At 36.1% G+C, this 17,364-nt stretch overlaps 1 protein-coding gene across 1 annotated transcript in view; it reads right to left on the bottom strand.

Annotated features, from left to right (window-relative positions):
• Nucleotides 1–17,364, bottom strand: part of trpc3.S (transient receptor potential cation channel, subfamily C, member 3 S homeolog) — a 95,855-nt gene that overhangs the window by 17,351 nt on the left and 61,140 nt on the right. Inside the window, exon 8 of the mRNA XM_041579585.1 lies at nt 14,487–14,682. Within this exon, the coding sequence (XP_041435519.1) occupies nt 14,487–14,682 (196 nt within the window). The remainder of the gene's footprint in view (nt 1–14,486; nt 14,683–17,364) is intronic.

Raw genomic sequence — 17,364 nt, 5'->3', positions numbered from 1 at the left:
TATGGTATTTTTTTTTATATATTGTTGCACATTGCACATTTCATGTTTACATATTTATTGTGTATTTTTAAGTGCCTTTTTGTGATATGTACTAGCTGGAGCCACGTCGTCTCGTCTCACTGTATATTCGTATACTGCTGAGATAACAATAAAGTTTACTTTGACTTTTGACTTTGTCGTTTACTAAGAGTAAGGGCGTTATTTATTAAAGTCCGAATGCTAACAACTCAAAACAATTTGAGTTTTTTTTACTATAAAATCCGAATCTTTACTGGGGAAAAAACTAGAATTTTTCTAGATTTATTATACCCCCAGGATGCAAAAAGTCAGAATCCGAAAATACTCTATCTTGAACCTGTCGAGGTTCTGTAGAATTTAATGGCTGAGGTCCTATTTGAAATTTAGAAGATATTAAGGTCTGCGCTGGGTTTCATACGATAATCCAAACATTTCTGGCTTCTACACCTATTTTACGAAAAATTTTGGCTTTTTGGCCGTCAAATCCAAATAATTCGGATTTTACGCATGACAATCCTAAAAAGTCGCAGTTTATGTGCGACAATCCGAAAAAGTCACGGTTTTTCCAGATCTGATTTTTTCATGCTTTTTAAATGATAAATAAGGGTAAATTGTGGACTCTACTTTGGTCAGACTTTTTTTATTTAAAACATGAGAAAAAATCGGATTTTGATAAATAAGCCCCTTAGTTTCCAGCCATACAAGATTTAAATCTGCACATGATATCACAGGCACTATCATATTATGTGGGTGGAGGCTATTTAAGTGAGAACTATGTATGTATTTTCACCTTGTAAAAGGTCCCAATGGGGACAGAAATGTCAGTTGTACATACTGTGCAATAAAACATTACTTTTTGACACTGCAAGACCTTCCGTCCTCATTTTTGATTATTTTATATTGTTTTGAGTCATATGCCCATGTAGAACTATTGACTTTAATGAGGGTATCTAGCAAGTCCCACCTTTTACCAATGAAGTGCACATGCTTATCTATTGGCATTCAGTTATTTTGTAACGGTCATTTTAACTAATCTTTTCTACTGTAAAAGGCACAGGTCTATACATGAACTAATATTATTAAATATGATACCAACATTTACAGCCTGATTTGATATACCCTGTATCGTTATATATGATATCTCACTATAGATATATTGTGATTTGTAAAACACTCTTTTTTTTATTTGGTAATGGATTTGTCTACATTTCAGCCAGCAATAAGTAGTAATAGAGGTCTCATGCACACTATTGATGAGTGATTTGTTGGACATAAAAGCATTTATTTCAGAAGCATGGGACACATATAGATTTCTAAATTTCAGTAATATGCAACCTAAATACATAACTGCAATTCTGCATATTAATGCACAACTTAGTTTAAATAATGATTAATAGTCTTGCTAAGCGACCGTAAGAAGACATTTGGCCTATTTAAGTTTATATATTTTATTTAGTGGCAGCTAAGATTATTTGTCAATTTTATGATTTATCACATTCAAACTGGAACTGCGTGGATTTCTTATACTAGTGTATAACCCAGTGGACACACAGTAATTGGGATAATGTCCATCGCAAATTAATAGTTTTCATGATAATCTCTTTGATTATATTATTTGGGAATCATATAATTTATTATCATATGTGTGAAAATACTCCATGAAAACAGACATTATGACATCACAGGGCAGGGAGACTAAACCAATGATGTCATAATGCTGTTTCCATGACTACCAAATGCAGGAAACATAAACAAATGAGGTCATAATGCTGTTTCCATGACTACCAAGGGCGGGAAACTAAACCAATGATGTCATAATGCTGTTTCCCAGCTGCTGTTGGAGATTCACTGGCTTAACTCATTTGCTTTTTTTCTTTCGTCAGAGGAGGAGTGTAGGAGAGACGAGAGGAGAAAAGTATCTTATTTTAAGAATATTCATTTTTTTTAGAAGACTAATAACAGGTAAAAGGAGGGACTTTTAATAGAGGGTAGAAAGAATTACTTTGCTTAAATATTTAACTTTAAAAAGAGATATTAATTTTACAGGACTGATATATCATGGAAAGCAATAGCTAGATAGGTAGATGAATAGAAGATAGAAATAGATAGATTCATATGTGTCCATAATAATAGATCAAATACATTGTAATGCCACAGAATAAGGCCACTAAGGGGCAGATTTATTATTTGGTGTAAAAATGGCAACATAATTCGGCACACACACATCACCAATATTTTACACATCTTTTCTTCCGGCAACTTCCATTGAACTTACTTACAAAGCCCTAAAGCAGTGTAAAATAACAACGTTAAATCTGGCACAGTGTAAAATAAGACACACCTAGCTAAAGGCTCCATTTACTTTACACAGCTTTTTACACCTTTTTAATTATCAGATTTCATTTTAAACAGCATAAATAATCCCTAAATGTGTGATGTCACAATGATCTTGTTCTGTTTCCATGACAACCCAGCCCAGCTAAAAGTAAATGCAGGTATGGGGTCCGTTATCCGGAACCCCAATATCCAGAAAGCAAATTATGGAATGGTCGTATCCCATAGACTCCATTTTATCCAAATAATCCAAATTGTTCAAAATGATTTCCTTTTTCTTTGTAATAATAAAACAGTAGCTTGTACTTGATCCAAACTAAGATAAGATAATTAATCCTTATTGGAGGCAAAACCAGCTTATTGGGTTTATTTAATGTTTACATGATTGCCTAGTAGACTAGAACTAGACTAGGTATGGAGATCCGAATTATAGAAAGATCCATTATCTGGAAAACCCCAAATCTGGATAACACGTCCCATACTGTACTGCTAAGGATTCAATGCCATTCAGATCATTTGTGCATTACCTTAAGATATCAATGTTTATACCTACAGCAGACTGGAAAACCTACTGTGAAAATGAAAATTCTGTGCGTTTCTGCTAAACTTGTCATTCTCTCTTTATTTTTAGATATTTACCATGAGTAATTTCGATTCACCAAACAATCTTTTTCCAAATGGAAATATCATTCTGACGTGGAATGAAACGTCGCCCATTGGAGCAGGTCTACAAAACCTGGGCAATACATGTTACATGAATTCAGTACTGCAGTGCTTAACTTATACACCGCCACTGGCCAATTATTTGCTTTCCCTTGAGCATTCTCAGACATGTAAGTATGGAAGTATCTGTGCTTTCTCCCAAATTATCAAATACATTTAAAGAAATGAGCACAGCTTTCTTACATTATGATTCTATTATTTTCTTTTCAGGTTCCCAAGGGCGGTTCTGCATGATGTGTTTAATGCAGAACCATATCACTAAGGTTATGGATAAACCTGAAGAAGGATTTGTTGTGCCAGTTGATATCTACTACAACCTATGCAGTGAGTATACATCCGTGTCAACACGTTTAGGGGCAGAATTAGCAATATATGAGTTTAGAGCTAAAAAAATAAAAACTCACCCACTTTCTATTAATTCCTATTTTTATAACCATATTTATTAAATGGTGAGTTGAAAAGGGCTCCATCTAAAACACATTATTACTATCAAATAAATATTATTAAATACATATATTTTCAAATAGAAAGATATCTATTACAAAACACCAAATCTGACTCTTTTTTTCATGTCTTATTAGATATTGCTAGTCACTTCATACAGGGACAACAAGAAGACGCCCATGAGTTCCTTCGCTATACTATCAATGCACTGCAACAGGCTTGTCCGAGCGACAGGTAAGGGCAGTGAAAAAAAACTGCAAAACCAGATCAGTAATATAAGCCATCCCTGTATGTTAGCTATTGTCTAATATCTTCTTTTCTCTTTTAGCCAAGATGCAAGGACAACTTTCATTTCTCAAGTGTTTCAGGGATGCCTACGTTCAAGAGGTAAGCTTTGAAAACTTTATAAAAAAATATAATACAGATATGGGACCTGTTATCCAGAATGCTCGGGACTTGGGTTTTTCCAATTAACTGATCTTACATAATTTGGATCTTTATTCCTTAAGTCTACTAGAAAATCATGTAAACATTAAATAAACCCAACAGGCTGGTTTTGCTTCCAATAAGGATTAATTATATCTTAGTTGAGATCAAGTACAAGTTACTGTTTTATTATTACAGAGAAAAAGGGAATCATTTTAAAAATTTGCATTATATGGATAAAATTGAGTATATGGGAGATGGCCTTCCTGTAATTCAGAGCTTTCTGGATAATGGGTTTTTGGATAACGGATCCAATACCTGTATCATTTGTTTCCATCCATCAGAACATAAGCGATTTCAAAAATAACATATACATTGGGGCACAGTACCTCATTGAAACCCATTGTTCTATCATAAAAGAATAATGCTCCTAGGAAAGAGAAAAGGGGGTTACAGTCATGTTCCCCATAATTAGCATACAACCCCATGGTACAGAGAAATCTGCCAAGTTCATGACTGTTTTTACTGTTAATCCATGCGGGTAATAGAAAGGGGTTATGTGAGCGAATGCTCCATTGTAGTAATTGTGGGTTTCAATTCAAATTCTTGTCATTTTCAGTATGTTTTATTTTTATCTTCATTGAATATAGTTTAGAAGGAGAACATTTGAGTCCTTTGATATGTTTTGCTTATATAATGTTTTCTTGTGTTGCAGTGACGTGTCTGAACTGTACCGAGGCATCTGACACCTATGATCAGTTTATGGACATACAGCTGGATATTAGGGTACATTAATTTTCCAGATACAATAATATTTATTTGTTATATATTATAGCTTGCATAAGAAGCTAATGTTCTCTTTTTTTTAATGTTAGATGTCAAACAGCATTAACCAAGCCCTGTGTCAATATGTACAGCCAGAGCAATTAGGAGAATGCAGCTACCGTTGCAGCAAGTAAGTTCCTTTTTCTTATCTGGGTTTGTTTTTCTTTGCAGTTATTAAAGGGGTTGTTCACCATTCAATTAACTTTAGTATGACGTAGAGAGTTATATTCTGAGACAATTTGCAATTGGTTTTTATTTGTGGTTTTTGAGTTATTTAGCTTTTTATTCAGAAGCTCTCTAGTTTGCAATTCCAGCAATCTGGTTGCTGGGGTCCAAATTATCCTAGCAACCATAAATTGATTTGTATAAAAGACTGGAATATGAATAAGAGATAGAAATAAGAGTAAGAAGAGTAATAAAAAGCAGCAATAAAAATACATGTGTAGCCTTACAAAGCATTTTTATAGATGGGGTCAGTGACACCCATCTGAAAACTGTACACTATTTGGGTATATTGCAAATTTATAATCAAGAGTTCACTTAGTAGCTCATCTTAAAACTAACTTTTCATAGCACATAGAAGCCAATATTTAAAAATGAAAATAGCAATATGAAGCCAAATAACAGCAAAATCATAGAAAACTACAAAATTTAAGATACATTAAATATGAAGGGTGTCATTTACCAACAATCAAATTTAAATTTTTTCCACGGATGTCTAAAAATTGATGGTTTTCAAATTTTTTTTAAAAAAGCTCCAAAATTTTTGGAAATTTATGAAGTGCAAAAAACACAGAAACCTCTAATACAAAACTTCATAGACGTTGTCGAGGTCCTATAGAAGTCAATGGGAGCCGCACTGATATTTGTGGCCTGCTCTAATTCAGTTTGAACTTTTAGAGGCTTTCGCACTCTTCTATCGCTAGGAATTGTCTGGAAAATTAAACATTTTTAGATCTGTGAGATATTCAGATTTTTAGCGCAGAGTTCAGAGTAATTTTCCGTTCTTACTTTTTTTATTTGGATTTTATAAAAAATCTCACAACATTCCTAGTTTTAGAGTTTGTGAGTTTAGTCATGATTTCAAAAGCTCTAAACCCACAAAAATGAGACTGTTGATAAATAGGCCCCCCAAGAGTAGGTCAGGGTATAAAAAAAAGTAAATGTTCATTTGAAACTTTTCCTTTGATGGATGTATAATGGCTACAAAGGTTGGTGCTAATCAGACATTGTGTTTCTTGTATCTTTCTAGGTGTCATCAAATGGTTACGGCATTTAAAACAGTTACTGTTCACCAACCATCCAATGTGCTAACCCTGTGCCTAAACAGGTTCGACATTTTCAGTAATAGGAAGATTAAAAAGGTAAGTACTAGGATGTGATGTAAAGTTCTGCCAGTATAGGTCCTCTACATGCACATAGATACCTAGTTATTCACATGTAAATAATCTAAGGGCCTAGTATATAATGAATATGAATTTATGTTGTTATAATTACCTATTTGGGCTACAAAAAGTGTAAGAGTTTGTGAGTTAAATTCAAATAAATTATTGTTATTTGTTGGAATTCTTAGAAGGTCTGGATTTAGTTCATATGGGCATGAGATAGATTTTATAAACTGGCAAATATAGAATGATTTCATCAACAGTTAAGCAACATATGAATAATTCTCTCTTATTCCCAATTCATTATGCGCAGAGTGTAGCGTATCCGGAATGTCTTGATCTCCGGTGTTACACCTCAGAGCCAAATGGAACACCAATTCTTTACAATTTGTATGCCGTTCTTGTCCACGCTGGAACAACCTGCAATAGTGGACATTATTTCTGCTATGTGAAGGTAAGAAACCAGATTCATAGTGATCTTGTCTGGGCAACAATTAAGGGATGTATTTTGCATAAATATATTTTTACATATGATCCCTGATAGAACTATTCTAAGATATCTGATTTGTATTTGCACTGTATTAAAAATGGCTCCATCTCATCAGATTAGTCTCCAAATCACTGGGTAGAATATGAAAAATGTTCAATAGCCACATAATATTGTCACTAAATTCCCATTTCCCTTTCCTTCCCACTAACCAATAGTTATGCCAGGTGTGAATATTGCTAAAAACCAACCTTTCTGTAATTTCCACTTGTTTTCCAACTGTATTTTTTGTGTCCGGTCTAAATAATTTGCCTTGATCTGTTGCAGGGCCCCAATGGAAACTGGTACAAAATGAACGACAATTCTGTGACATCTGTAGACATCAAGATAGTGTTGAAGCAGGAGGCCTACCTGCTGTTCTATATCAGGTATGTGCTCTTTACCCTGTTTTCTCTAAAAAATTCAACTGTTGTGTCAACCCTCATCTTGGCAAGTTGTTTGTGTTTTCAAAGCAATACTGCATCTTCCCATTGGGTGATATTAACATTTGTTAAATAAGGAAAGTTGGGAATTTGGTAAAATATAGACTGAACCATTGATTTTATCATTCTTTCTTGTTTTAAAGAACCCCGGATAACCAGACATGCACAGTATCGTCTACAGCTGATTCTGAACAGCCAATCACTACCAAGCAACGTGGCATTTCATCTACAGCTGATTCTGAACAGCCAATCACTAGCAAGCAATGTGACTTTTTATCTACAGCTGATTCTGAACAGCCAATCACTGGCAAGCAATGTGGCTTTTTATCTACAGCTGATTCTGAACAGCCAATCACTAGCAAGCAACGTGGCTTTTTATCTACAGCTGATTCTGAAGAGCCAATCACTAGCAAGCAACATGGCATTTCATCTACAGCTGATTCTAAACAGCCAATCACTAGCAAGCAATGTGGCATTTCATCTACAGCTGATTCTGAACAGCCAATCACTAGCAAGCAACTTGGCTTTTTATCTACAGCTGATTCTGAACAGCCAATCACTAGCAAGAAACGTGACTTTTCATCTACAGCTGATTCTGAACAGCCAATCACTAGCAAGAAACGTGACTTTTTATCTACAGCTGATTCTGACCAGCCAATCACTAGCAAGAAACGTGACTTTTCATCTACAGCTGATTCTGAACAGCCAATCACAAGCAAGAAACGTGACTTTTCATCTACAGCTGATTCTGAACAGCCAATCACTAGCAAGAAATGTGACTTTTCATCTACAGCTGATTCTGTACAGCCAATCACTAGCAAGAAACGTGACTTTTCATCTACAGCTGATTCTGAACAGCCAATCACTAGCAAGCAACGTGGCTTTGCAATAACTTCCATGTTAAAGGTAATCCTGTGGATTTATGGATTTATTAAAAATGTTATAAGGTGATTAGTTCAAAGAAATCATATATTGTAGGTACAAGTACTTGGATTGTTTGAGCAACATTCAGGCTGATATATAAATGATGGACTTTATGGACATGTCCCTTTTTTAATCTTAACTACTAATTTTGTATACATGTAACTAATACTAATTCTCTCTGTAATAGAACACTGTAAAGAAAATAGATGAGAAAATGAAGAATATTATGAAGAGACTTTCAAAAAAGGAAAATGGACAAAAAGGCCTTAAAAGGCCACGGTCAGATATTTTGGACACCGGAGAAATATCTGTTGTACCCGAAGAAAGTCCAGTTCCCCCAAAGAGGTTTGCAAAAGAGGAAAGCAGAGAGAGAAACCTCGAAATGCCACTGCGTGACATTTTTGAAGCCAAGGAAACAAGTACAAAAGTAGAAAGTACAAGAAAAGTCTGTAAAAGGCCACGGTCTGATATTTTGGACAACCTGCCAGATGACAAAAGATTTAAACCAGACAAAGCTGTTTAATAGAAGGTAATGTTTACAAAGTATTTCTGATTAGCAAATGTATTACCATCTACAGTATAAAATGCATCTAAACATATTCAGTCTGTTGTGGTAGCTGCTAAATATTTTACCAACAAATCATATTTTAATCATTGCAGACCCCAATAATGATAGATGGAATAGGAGAAGATAAAATGACACCAAAGATCTCAGAAGCCGAAAGACTGTTACCAGAGGTACAGGTAATGTCTTTATCTTATATATTAGGTATAATACATGTAGTGCTTTGACATTTTGAAGTTCGGAATGAGATGACGTTTCAAGCATGTCTTTTATTATTGTAGATCTCAGAAACCACTGACAAGAGACATAAGAATTCAGAGCCAAAAGTCCCAAAAGGGGTAATTAACAGGGGTGCTTCGCCAATGAGGCGAGTTGAGGCTGTCGCCTCAGGCGGCAGCGCCCCAATAGGTACCAGGGGCAGCAAAAATGCTGCTCCTAGTACTTTAAGAGCGAATTTCCTGGGGAGGGGGGGCAGCAGCAACTGCTGCTGCCTCAGGCGGCGGAGGGGCCAGGATCAGAAAAGGAAAAAGAAGAAGATAAAGAAAATGGAGATGAGCCAAAGAAGAAAAAAAAAATAGAAATGTATCACAGCAGCAATGAGAAGAGCTAAGAAGTTTAACTGTCCAATTGGTTTAAATAAAAAATGTGTTTTTTATATTTTGATGAGATATGGAATTTGATTGTCTGTAGGACCCATAGGGTTAATGTGCCCCTATGGCTTTAAATCCCTACACTTCCTGATCTCCCCAGTTGCTGGGCAGATGCCCATGTAGCTATTTGTAATTTGCATATCCCAGTTATTGGCCAAAAAGTGTCTTGACCACTTCCTGTCACACTTTGGTATAGTGAGTGAGAAGGGGTGGACCTTCCTCTTTGGCTTCTGGTTGCTGACCCAGCTGGATGTTTCCAGGTAGTCTGGGTACAACAAGGCCCAGTAAAGCCATTCTCTCCTAAAGGGATCAGTACCTCAAAAGAGTAAAGTCGGGGAGCAGAGACCCTGTGAAAGAGGCCAGATGGAGATAGGATACTACCTTTTATAGTACTCTCTAGAAGAGTAACATAGGTAGGCAGCGCCGGATTTCTTCTCGGGCCGCCCCTAGGCCGCGCGGTCCGACAAGGCGGCCGCGCGGTCCTAGCGCCCGCCTTCCCAGCGCGCCGGCGAAAAAAAAAAACGCCGGCGCAGCTGGTGTAGTTCAACGGGGAAGCAAAGATCCCCATAATGCGGCTGGGCGGCATGCCGCCCCTATTTTTTGCCGCCCTAGGCCCGGGCCTATGCGGCCTTGCCGCAAACCCGGGCCTGTAGGTAGCTTGAGCATGCTCAGTTTGCTCCTCTCTCCCTCCTTTATCCCTTCTCCCTTTTCCTCTCCCTGGGCAGGAAGGGATGTCACACAAGCTAATATTGCAGCTTCTATACTAAACAAACAGAGAGATTTACATGACCAGGGGCAGCTGGGAAACTGACAATATGTCTAGCCCCATGTCAGATTTCAAAATTGAATATAAAAAAATCTGTTTGCTCTTTTGAGAAATGGATTTCAGTGCAGAATTCTGCTAGAGTAGCACTATTAACTGATGCATTTTGAAAAAAACATGTTTTCCGATGACAGAATCCCTTTAAGTCTACTAAAATCATGTTGACATTACATTAGCCCAATAGGCTAGTTTTGCCTCCAAGTCAGATTAGTTATATCTTATTTGGGATCAAGTACAAGCTACTGTTTTAATAACATAGAGAAAAATGAAATATTTTCTAAAATGTTAATTATTTGATTAAAAGGTCGTCTAGGGGAGATGGCCTTCCTGTAATTTGGAATAATCTTTTTCCGGATAACAGATCCTACTGCCTTAACTACTTTATTGAGGGGTTCACATGCTTTCTAAATGACTCAGTATTACATACCATATGGCTGAAGCTTTATATATGTAAAGCTCCCTCTCTAATTTCACTTGGATGGATTTATTTTTCAGTTTATAAATTTGCTCGTTTTGGAGCTATAGTAACATTGTATTAAAACACTGTATGTGGTTCACCTTTCAGTCTTTCCTGTCTTATTTGTAGCAACTTTACAATTGGTCTTCATTATTTATTTTCAATAGTTTTTCATTATTTGCCTTCCTCTTCAGCCTCTGACCAGCTCTCAAGCAGCCAAAAAACTATTGTTCTGTAAGGCTACAATGTATTACTTTTGTTCATGTATCCTCCTATTCCGCTCCTCTCCTATTCCAGCCTCTCATTCAAACCAATGCCTGGTTGCTAGGGTTAGAAGGACCCTAACAACTAAATAACTGCGGAAATTCCAAACTGGAGAGCTGTTGAACAAAAAGGTTAATAACCAAAAAAACACAAAAAATAAATAAACAAATCATTTCTACATCATACTACATAATTTAAAGGTGAACTACCCCTTTAAGACATCACATCAAATTGCTTCATGGTCATCATGGCACCTGCTGACAGCTTTCTCACTCGGCAAACATGGGGTCCAACATTACTGTGGGAAAATGTGGAATGAAGGCATATTCCTCCAATTAAGTCTGATTGTTCAATATAAAGTGTTTTCCATGGGGTGACCCACATTCTGGATTAAAAGGTTCTTTCTGGCTCTTTGTTGCCCATGTGAGAGGCAACAAAGTGATATGTGAGCTATTGCAAGACTAGCATTGACAAATTGGCATATTTTTATGGATTTAAAATGACTTTATTCAACTACATGTACTAGGAGTTTATTCAACTTCTTGGGCAGGTCACATAGAAAGGTTTCTGAAAGCCTCGGCTAGATATCAAGCTCAGCCTAGTTCCTTTATCAGCTGGATACAGTGCCTACGCTTGCCTGAAATCTTGCGGTGTGGAAATAGTGGAAATACCCTGAAGTTAAATAAAGGCACTTTTTATCTTTAAATAAATGCCGGTTCGTGCTATTCTATACTGATTATCCAGTGGCTACTTTTGAACAAGCGCTAAAGAATTACTGTACAGTGAAACCTCGATTTAACTCCCCTGATTTTAAGTTTTTCCGCATTTTACATTTTTTATTTGTGGTCCCACCAATTTATAATGCATTTCAATAGGTGCATTTCCCTGATTTTAAGTAATGTTTTCCCAGATTTTACATCAACATTTTGTCATGCTGTACCCAAAAACTGCTTTTTCCCTCTATGAATGTTATTATTTGTGAAATAAAGAGGATTAAAATACTAACCAGATGTATATTTTGCCATGGTTCTGCATGTAAATGGTCAATTCCAATTAGTCTGCCCCTTATACAGTCCTGTATCACTTATTGCTTTAGGTTGTATATTTGACTGACAGAGAGTCTTGCACATACCCCCATAGTGTAATATTAATGCTGCAATGCTTAACCCTTGTTATTAATACAGTAAATATTGTATCTCAAAGTAAAATGGACTCCTGTGCTTATATCCTTTCAGTACTTGAAGAAAAGTTACTTTAACACATTTCCCTGATTTTCCCGGATTTTACATAATTTTTTCCTGGAAAAATGGGGGTTCTACTGTATATACACAAGAGATTATTTTGAGTACAAACCCCCTTTGCTTGACACTGAAAGAATTCTAGGCATATGTATTTTTCACAAAGCAGCAGGAGCAAAGTAGGTTAATGGCACATCCTGAAATGGAACAGTGCAGTTTTTTGGTTTCGCAGTATGAAAATAACGTAATGCACATGCACAGAAGCGACATTATTCACGTGTGTATTACATCACCTCCGTCTGCCACAGATTAACCTGGTACCCCCTCAACCTACAGCAGTGGAGGCTTTTTTTTTTTTTTTAAACATTTTTATCTACCATATAGGCACGCAAGGGCCACCCCCTAAAACTGCCGCCCTAGGCCCTTGAAAGCCTATACGGTAAATTTGGCCATGGAACAGTACTGAAAAAATAATGGTAAATGAGATTTATTTTGAATTAGAGAAGTGAAGCTGAGGTTGAGGGGATACACTAATATATATATATATATATATATACATATATATATATATATACACATATATATATATATATACACATATATATATATATATCTCATCAATAAAGAGATGTCAAATGTAAATGTACTCTATATTTTTGGAATTATTCCATGACTAAGCCTATCCCCTACCTCTATTTAATGCTATGCTGTCCTAACTTCTGCCAATTATCAGCAACATAATTACCTTTTCCCTCAAAATATCACTTGTCAATTCATAACACAAACATTGATCTCACTTTTACAGTTTCATACTCCTACCCACCGCATATGAAAATCAAGCCCTGACCAGCTCTGTACACCACAAAAACTGTCAGAAAAAGACCTGACAAACCTTTGCTCCATGCTCTTCACTTGTCTCGCTGCAAATTCTGCACATTATTAATCAGCCCTGAGCAAACATGCTACAAAGTCCCGCTTGCCTGTCTTAGATCTTAAGCAAATCAATGTACGATCGGACTTTCCCATCTCCCGACCTGCCACTAACCATTCAGATCAAAGTCTTACCATTCCGACCAAATAAAGTAGTTAAAACCAATTAGCGCTGTTAAGTAAAAGAAAGGGCCCCTCCTATTTTAGTTATAGCACTCTATAGAGCTTAATTCAAGTAATTGCATATCAACATGTACTATAATGCTGAAAAAAATAATAATAAAGGACAATGAAGTTGTCAATTGAGGTGTCAAAAAACATACGTATCCGTAGGTCCAAACTGCAGTTAGTGTCCCATGTTGTTTAGTTTGTAAAAATAACCTGTAATGAATTTATAAAATCCTAGGTATGCGTAAATATCTTGATCCCTTGTGATGATCTTGTTTCCTGACCCAAGGGAATGTGCCAAATGTGCCAAGCCTTGTCCATTATTTTATTCTCTTGTTTCATTATCATTTTTTGGTTTCAGTCTTCCAAGTTTCCATAATTATATTTATTCTGATTACAGATTCTATCTACCTTGTCTGGGCTATACCTTTGTAGTTTTATTGTTTCTTCTTAACTTCTTCCTGCCATTAATTTGCTGAGGGGCAAAGTGTAATATTATTTGTGGGATCTAGCCTGACACCTGCCTATAGCCAGATGACCATGCCTTAAGTGCTCTAGAAGCCTGTATAGAGGGACACCATAGCACTATTAAGTATTTAATGTCCTTTTAAAGGAAAACTATACCCCCAAAATGAATACTTAAGCAACAGATAGTTTATATCAAATTGAATGACATATTAAAGAATCTTACCAAACTGGAATATATATTTAAGTAAATATTGCCCTTTTACATCTCTTGCCTTGAATCACCATTTCGTGACTCTATCTGTGCTGCCTCAGAGATCACCTGACCAGAAATACTTCAACACTAATTGTAACAGGAAGAAGCAAAAGGCAGAACTCTGTCTGTTAATTGGCTCATGTGACCTTACATGTGGTTTTTATGTGTGCACAATGAATCTTACGATCTCAGGGGGCGGCCCTTATTTTTTAAAATGGCAATTTTCTATTTATGATTACCCAATGGCACATACTACTAAAAAACTATATTATTATGATAATGGTTCATTTACATGAAGCAGGGTTTTACATATGAGCTGTTTTACTCAGTATCTTTTAATGGAGACCTACATTGTTTGGGGGGTATAGTTTTCCTTTAAGAATCAGGTTGGCCCATCAGAACCTACAGGGTGGATATAGACATGCAATGAATATTTATGGCCACAGCCTGGCCAAGTGTTCTATAGATTGCTTTGTATGATCATTATATTAGATCACGTTACTTTATCATGTGGTATATAAGATAAATGCCCCTTAAAAAGTGAATATGTAACATGGAAAGCCTTTGCATGCATACTTACATCAAGGTATACATAAATAAATAGACAACATGATTTGATTACCTCTATTTCTTGATATGAGCTGTTAATCATGGCAATTAACATGTTTAGAAGAACCACCACCATTGTTACATTGTAGATTCCATAAAGCACATAGCCAATGTTCTCAATGAATTTGTGATCATACTTCAGTACGACAGACGTTACTTCAGACAGGCCAAATATGGACCAGAAGAGGGTTTTAAAACTTTCTTCGACTCTTAGAACAGAAAAAAAAGCACACAGTTATGGAGCAATACAGATGAAGATGAAAGAAACAATAAAATTACACAATGAAACAGAACTAATATTGCATGTAAATGTTAATTGCTAGGGAGAGTAGTTTTATCATCATTTTGATATAATAATGTATTATGGGCTTTTTTATATCAAAAATATAGTTTGTGAGTATTGTGAGGTTTTTTTCCTACTTCGAATAAACTCACAATTTTAAAAAAAACTTGAATGTCTGCTTATTTATGAAAAAATATGAATGTAAAAAACTCGATCAAATACAATCGTAAAAAAACTTGAATTTTTCAAGTTTATAGGCATAAAAAACTCAGATTTGTGACTTTAAAAACTCGAAAACTCAAAATTAAAAAATGGCTTAAATTTTGCCTAGGATAACTCTCATTGAGGCAAATTTACTACAGGGCAAAGTGGCCGTCGCTAGTGAAAATTCACCAGAAATACCATCCACAGGGACATCGCTAATTCACTAACAGGTGTAAAGAACAATTCGCGAGCGAAAGAGTTCATCGCTAACGAAGTTTCCTGCCCTTTCGCTAGGTGAACGATCGTTACTCCACAAATTCACTAAAGTGCGAATTTTCAATTACGTCACCCCTTTCACAGAGTTTCCTTCTCCAGGTCATACGTGTCAAACTGAAGATAAAGCTACATCTTCCTCGATCTTATGTCAGTGACATCATATGCTGTATGCTAAAAAGTTATCAAAAATAAAAAAAATGCTGGAGTTTTTTTCATATTTTAAAGTGGGATTGTGTTTAAAAGTTATACCTGTTTGTTTTAATATTTTTTTAACCATTTGAGGGGCATGCCACATTTGTTTTAGGGTGGGCTCATTTCCCCAACATCTCTAATAATGACATATATATAATCTATATGTACCCGCCCTATTCAAATTAACCTAAGCGTAAGTGTATTAACAAAGTTTCGCTAGTCAGAAATGAACATTAACAAGTTCGCTATGAAATGCTCGTGCTGATGAATTTACGCTGGTGAAACTTTGCCAGCATTTGGCTGCTGAGACATAGCTTCTCATTTTGATGAATTAGTGTTCATCGAAGGGCCAAATTCATCAAGGGTCGAATTTCGAGGGGTTAAATCCCTCAAAATTCGACTGGGGAATAGAATCGGATAGAATCGAATAGGCAATTCGGGCGAATTTACGCGCTGGAGAATAGTCGAATTGGCGACTATTCGCCAGGCGAATAGGTGCTCGATCTAATATTCGCTCGAAGGATTTTCATTAGATCGAATGCCTTTTTATTCGATCAAAAACTTGGAAAACATGCCTATGGGACTTTCCCATAGGCTTTTAAAGCAATTCGGTAGGTTTTAGGTGGCGAAGTAGGCAGTCGAAGTATTTTTAAAAGAGACAGTACTTCGACTATCGAATGGGCGAATAGTCGCAGCGTTTTTGCGCTCGATCCAGTACTTCGACTATCGAATGGCGAATAGTCGCAGCGTTTTTGCGCTCGATCCAGTACTTCGACTATCGAATGGCGAATAGTCGCAGCGTTTTTGCGTTCGATCTATTCGAATCATTCTACTCAGGCGAATTTACGCTAATTCGATAGTCGAGGAGCACAAAAATTCAAAGTTTTTTTACTTCGAATCCTTCACTCGAAGTTAGTGAATCGGCCCCGAAATGTGGCAAAGCCTTCTGAGGTGAAAATTCGCCCTTTAGTGAATTTCCCCCTTTCTACATGAACTCGCCAGCTTTTAGATGCCGATTTTTTTACATTCAAGTTTTTTTTTGTTTAACAAATACCAGACACTCTTTACAAAACTTTGTGAGTGTTTGTGAAACAAAAATTCGAACAATGGCAATAATCCAAATCTGAACCTTGATAAATCACCCCCTTTAATGTTTAAAAAGCCAGACTGTGACATACTGTAATTTACAATTTACTTTATTTATTTTTTGTTTTAAAATGTATTAGTTGTTTTTTTTATAGTTTATTAAGGGAACATTTTATACAGTATCTTCATGGTTATTGATTTATCATAACCTCATACCGATCTAAAAAATAAAGGGGAAATACATATTTTTTACTCTTGTGGAGTTATATTTCTATAATTGTTAATACAGTATATCCCTGCTGGGCATTAATCATTTCAAAATTACTTGGATGGCACCAAGTAATGGGTTTTATGCATTGCATGTCCTGAGGTTCATGTGATCTGTAGCTGGAGCCCTCTGTCAATGTAAAAGATTACACACCGCTCTAATCAAAGTGATAAATGTTGGAAACCTCTAGCAGAACTTATTACTCTCTTCATGCAGTGTAGCACAGTTCACACAGCTGCATATGTTCTGTAAATGTGCAGATAACATACAGTAAATGACAATATCTGTGGGTAGTTTGCTTTATGCAACCTTAATGGAAAAATATGGTCAATGTGAACAATTTTTATTCTACATGATTAATTTATCTTTGAGCATTCATTCATCTACAATGTAATAAAATATCATATTAAAAAATTACTCCACCCTCGAGCTGGTCATAGACAAATGCCACATGGGGCTGATTGTCTGGCATAAGACTTCTCCAGGGACTCTACCTGGTGCCACCTGGTGACGGCCTGGGTCCAGGTACATGGAGTGGATTTTGGAGTTCAACTGCATACTTGCACATTTTGGTACCAAGAT

This window comes from Xenopus laevis, chromosome 1S (assembly GCF_017654675.1).
Source record: "Xenopus laevis strain J_2021 chromosome 1S, Xenopus_laevis_v10.1, whole genome shotgun sequence".
Lineage (NCBI taxonomy): Eukaryota > Metazoa > Chordata > Amphibia > Anura > Pipidae > Xenopus > Xenopus laevis.
This window is presented reverse-complemented; position numbering and strand designations above follow the sequence as displayed.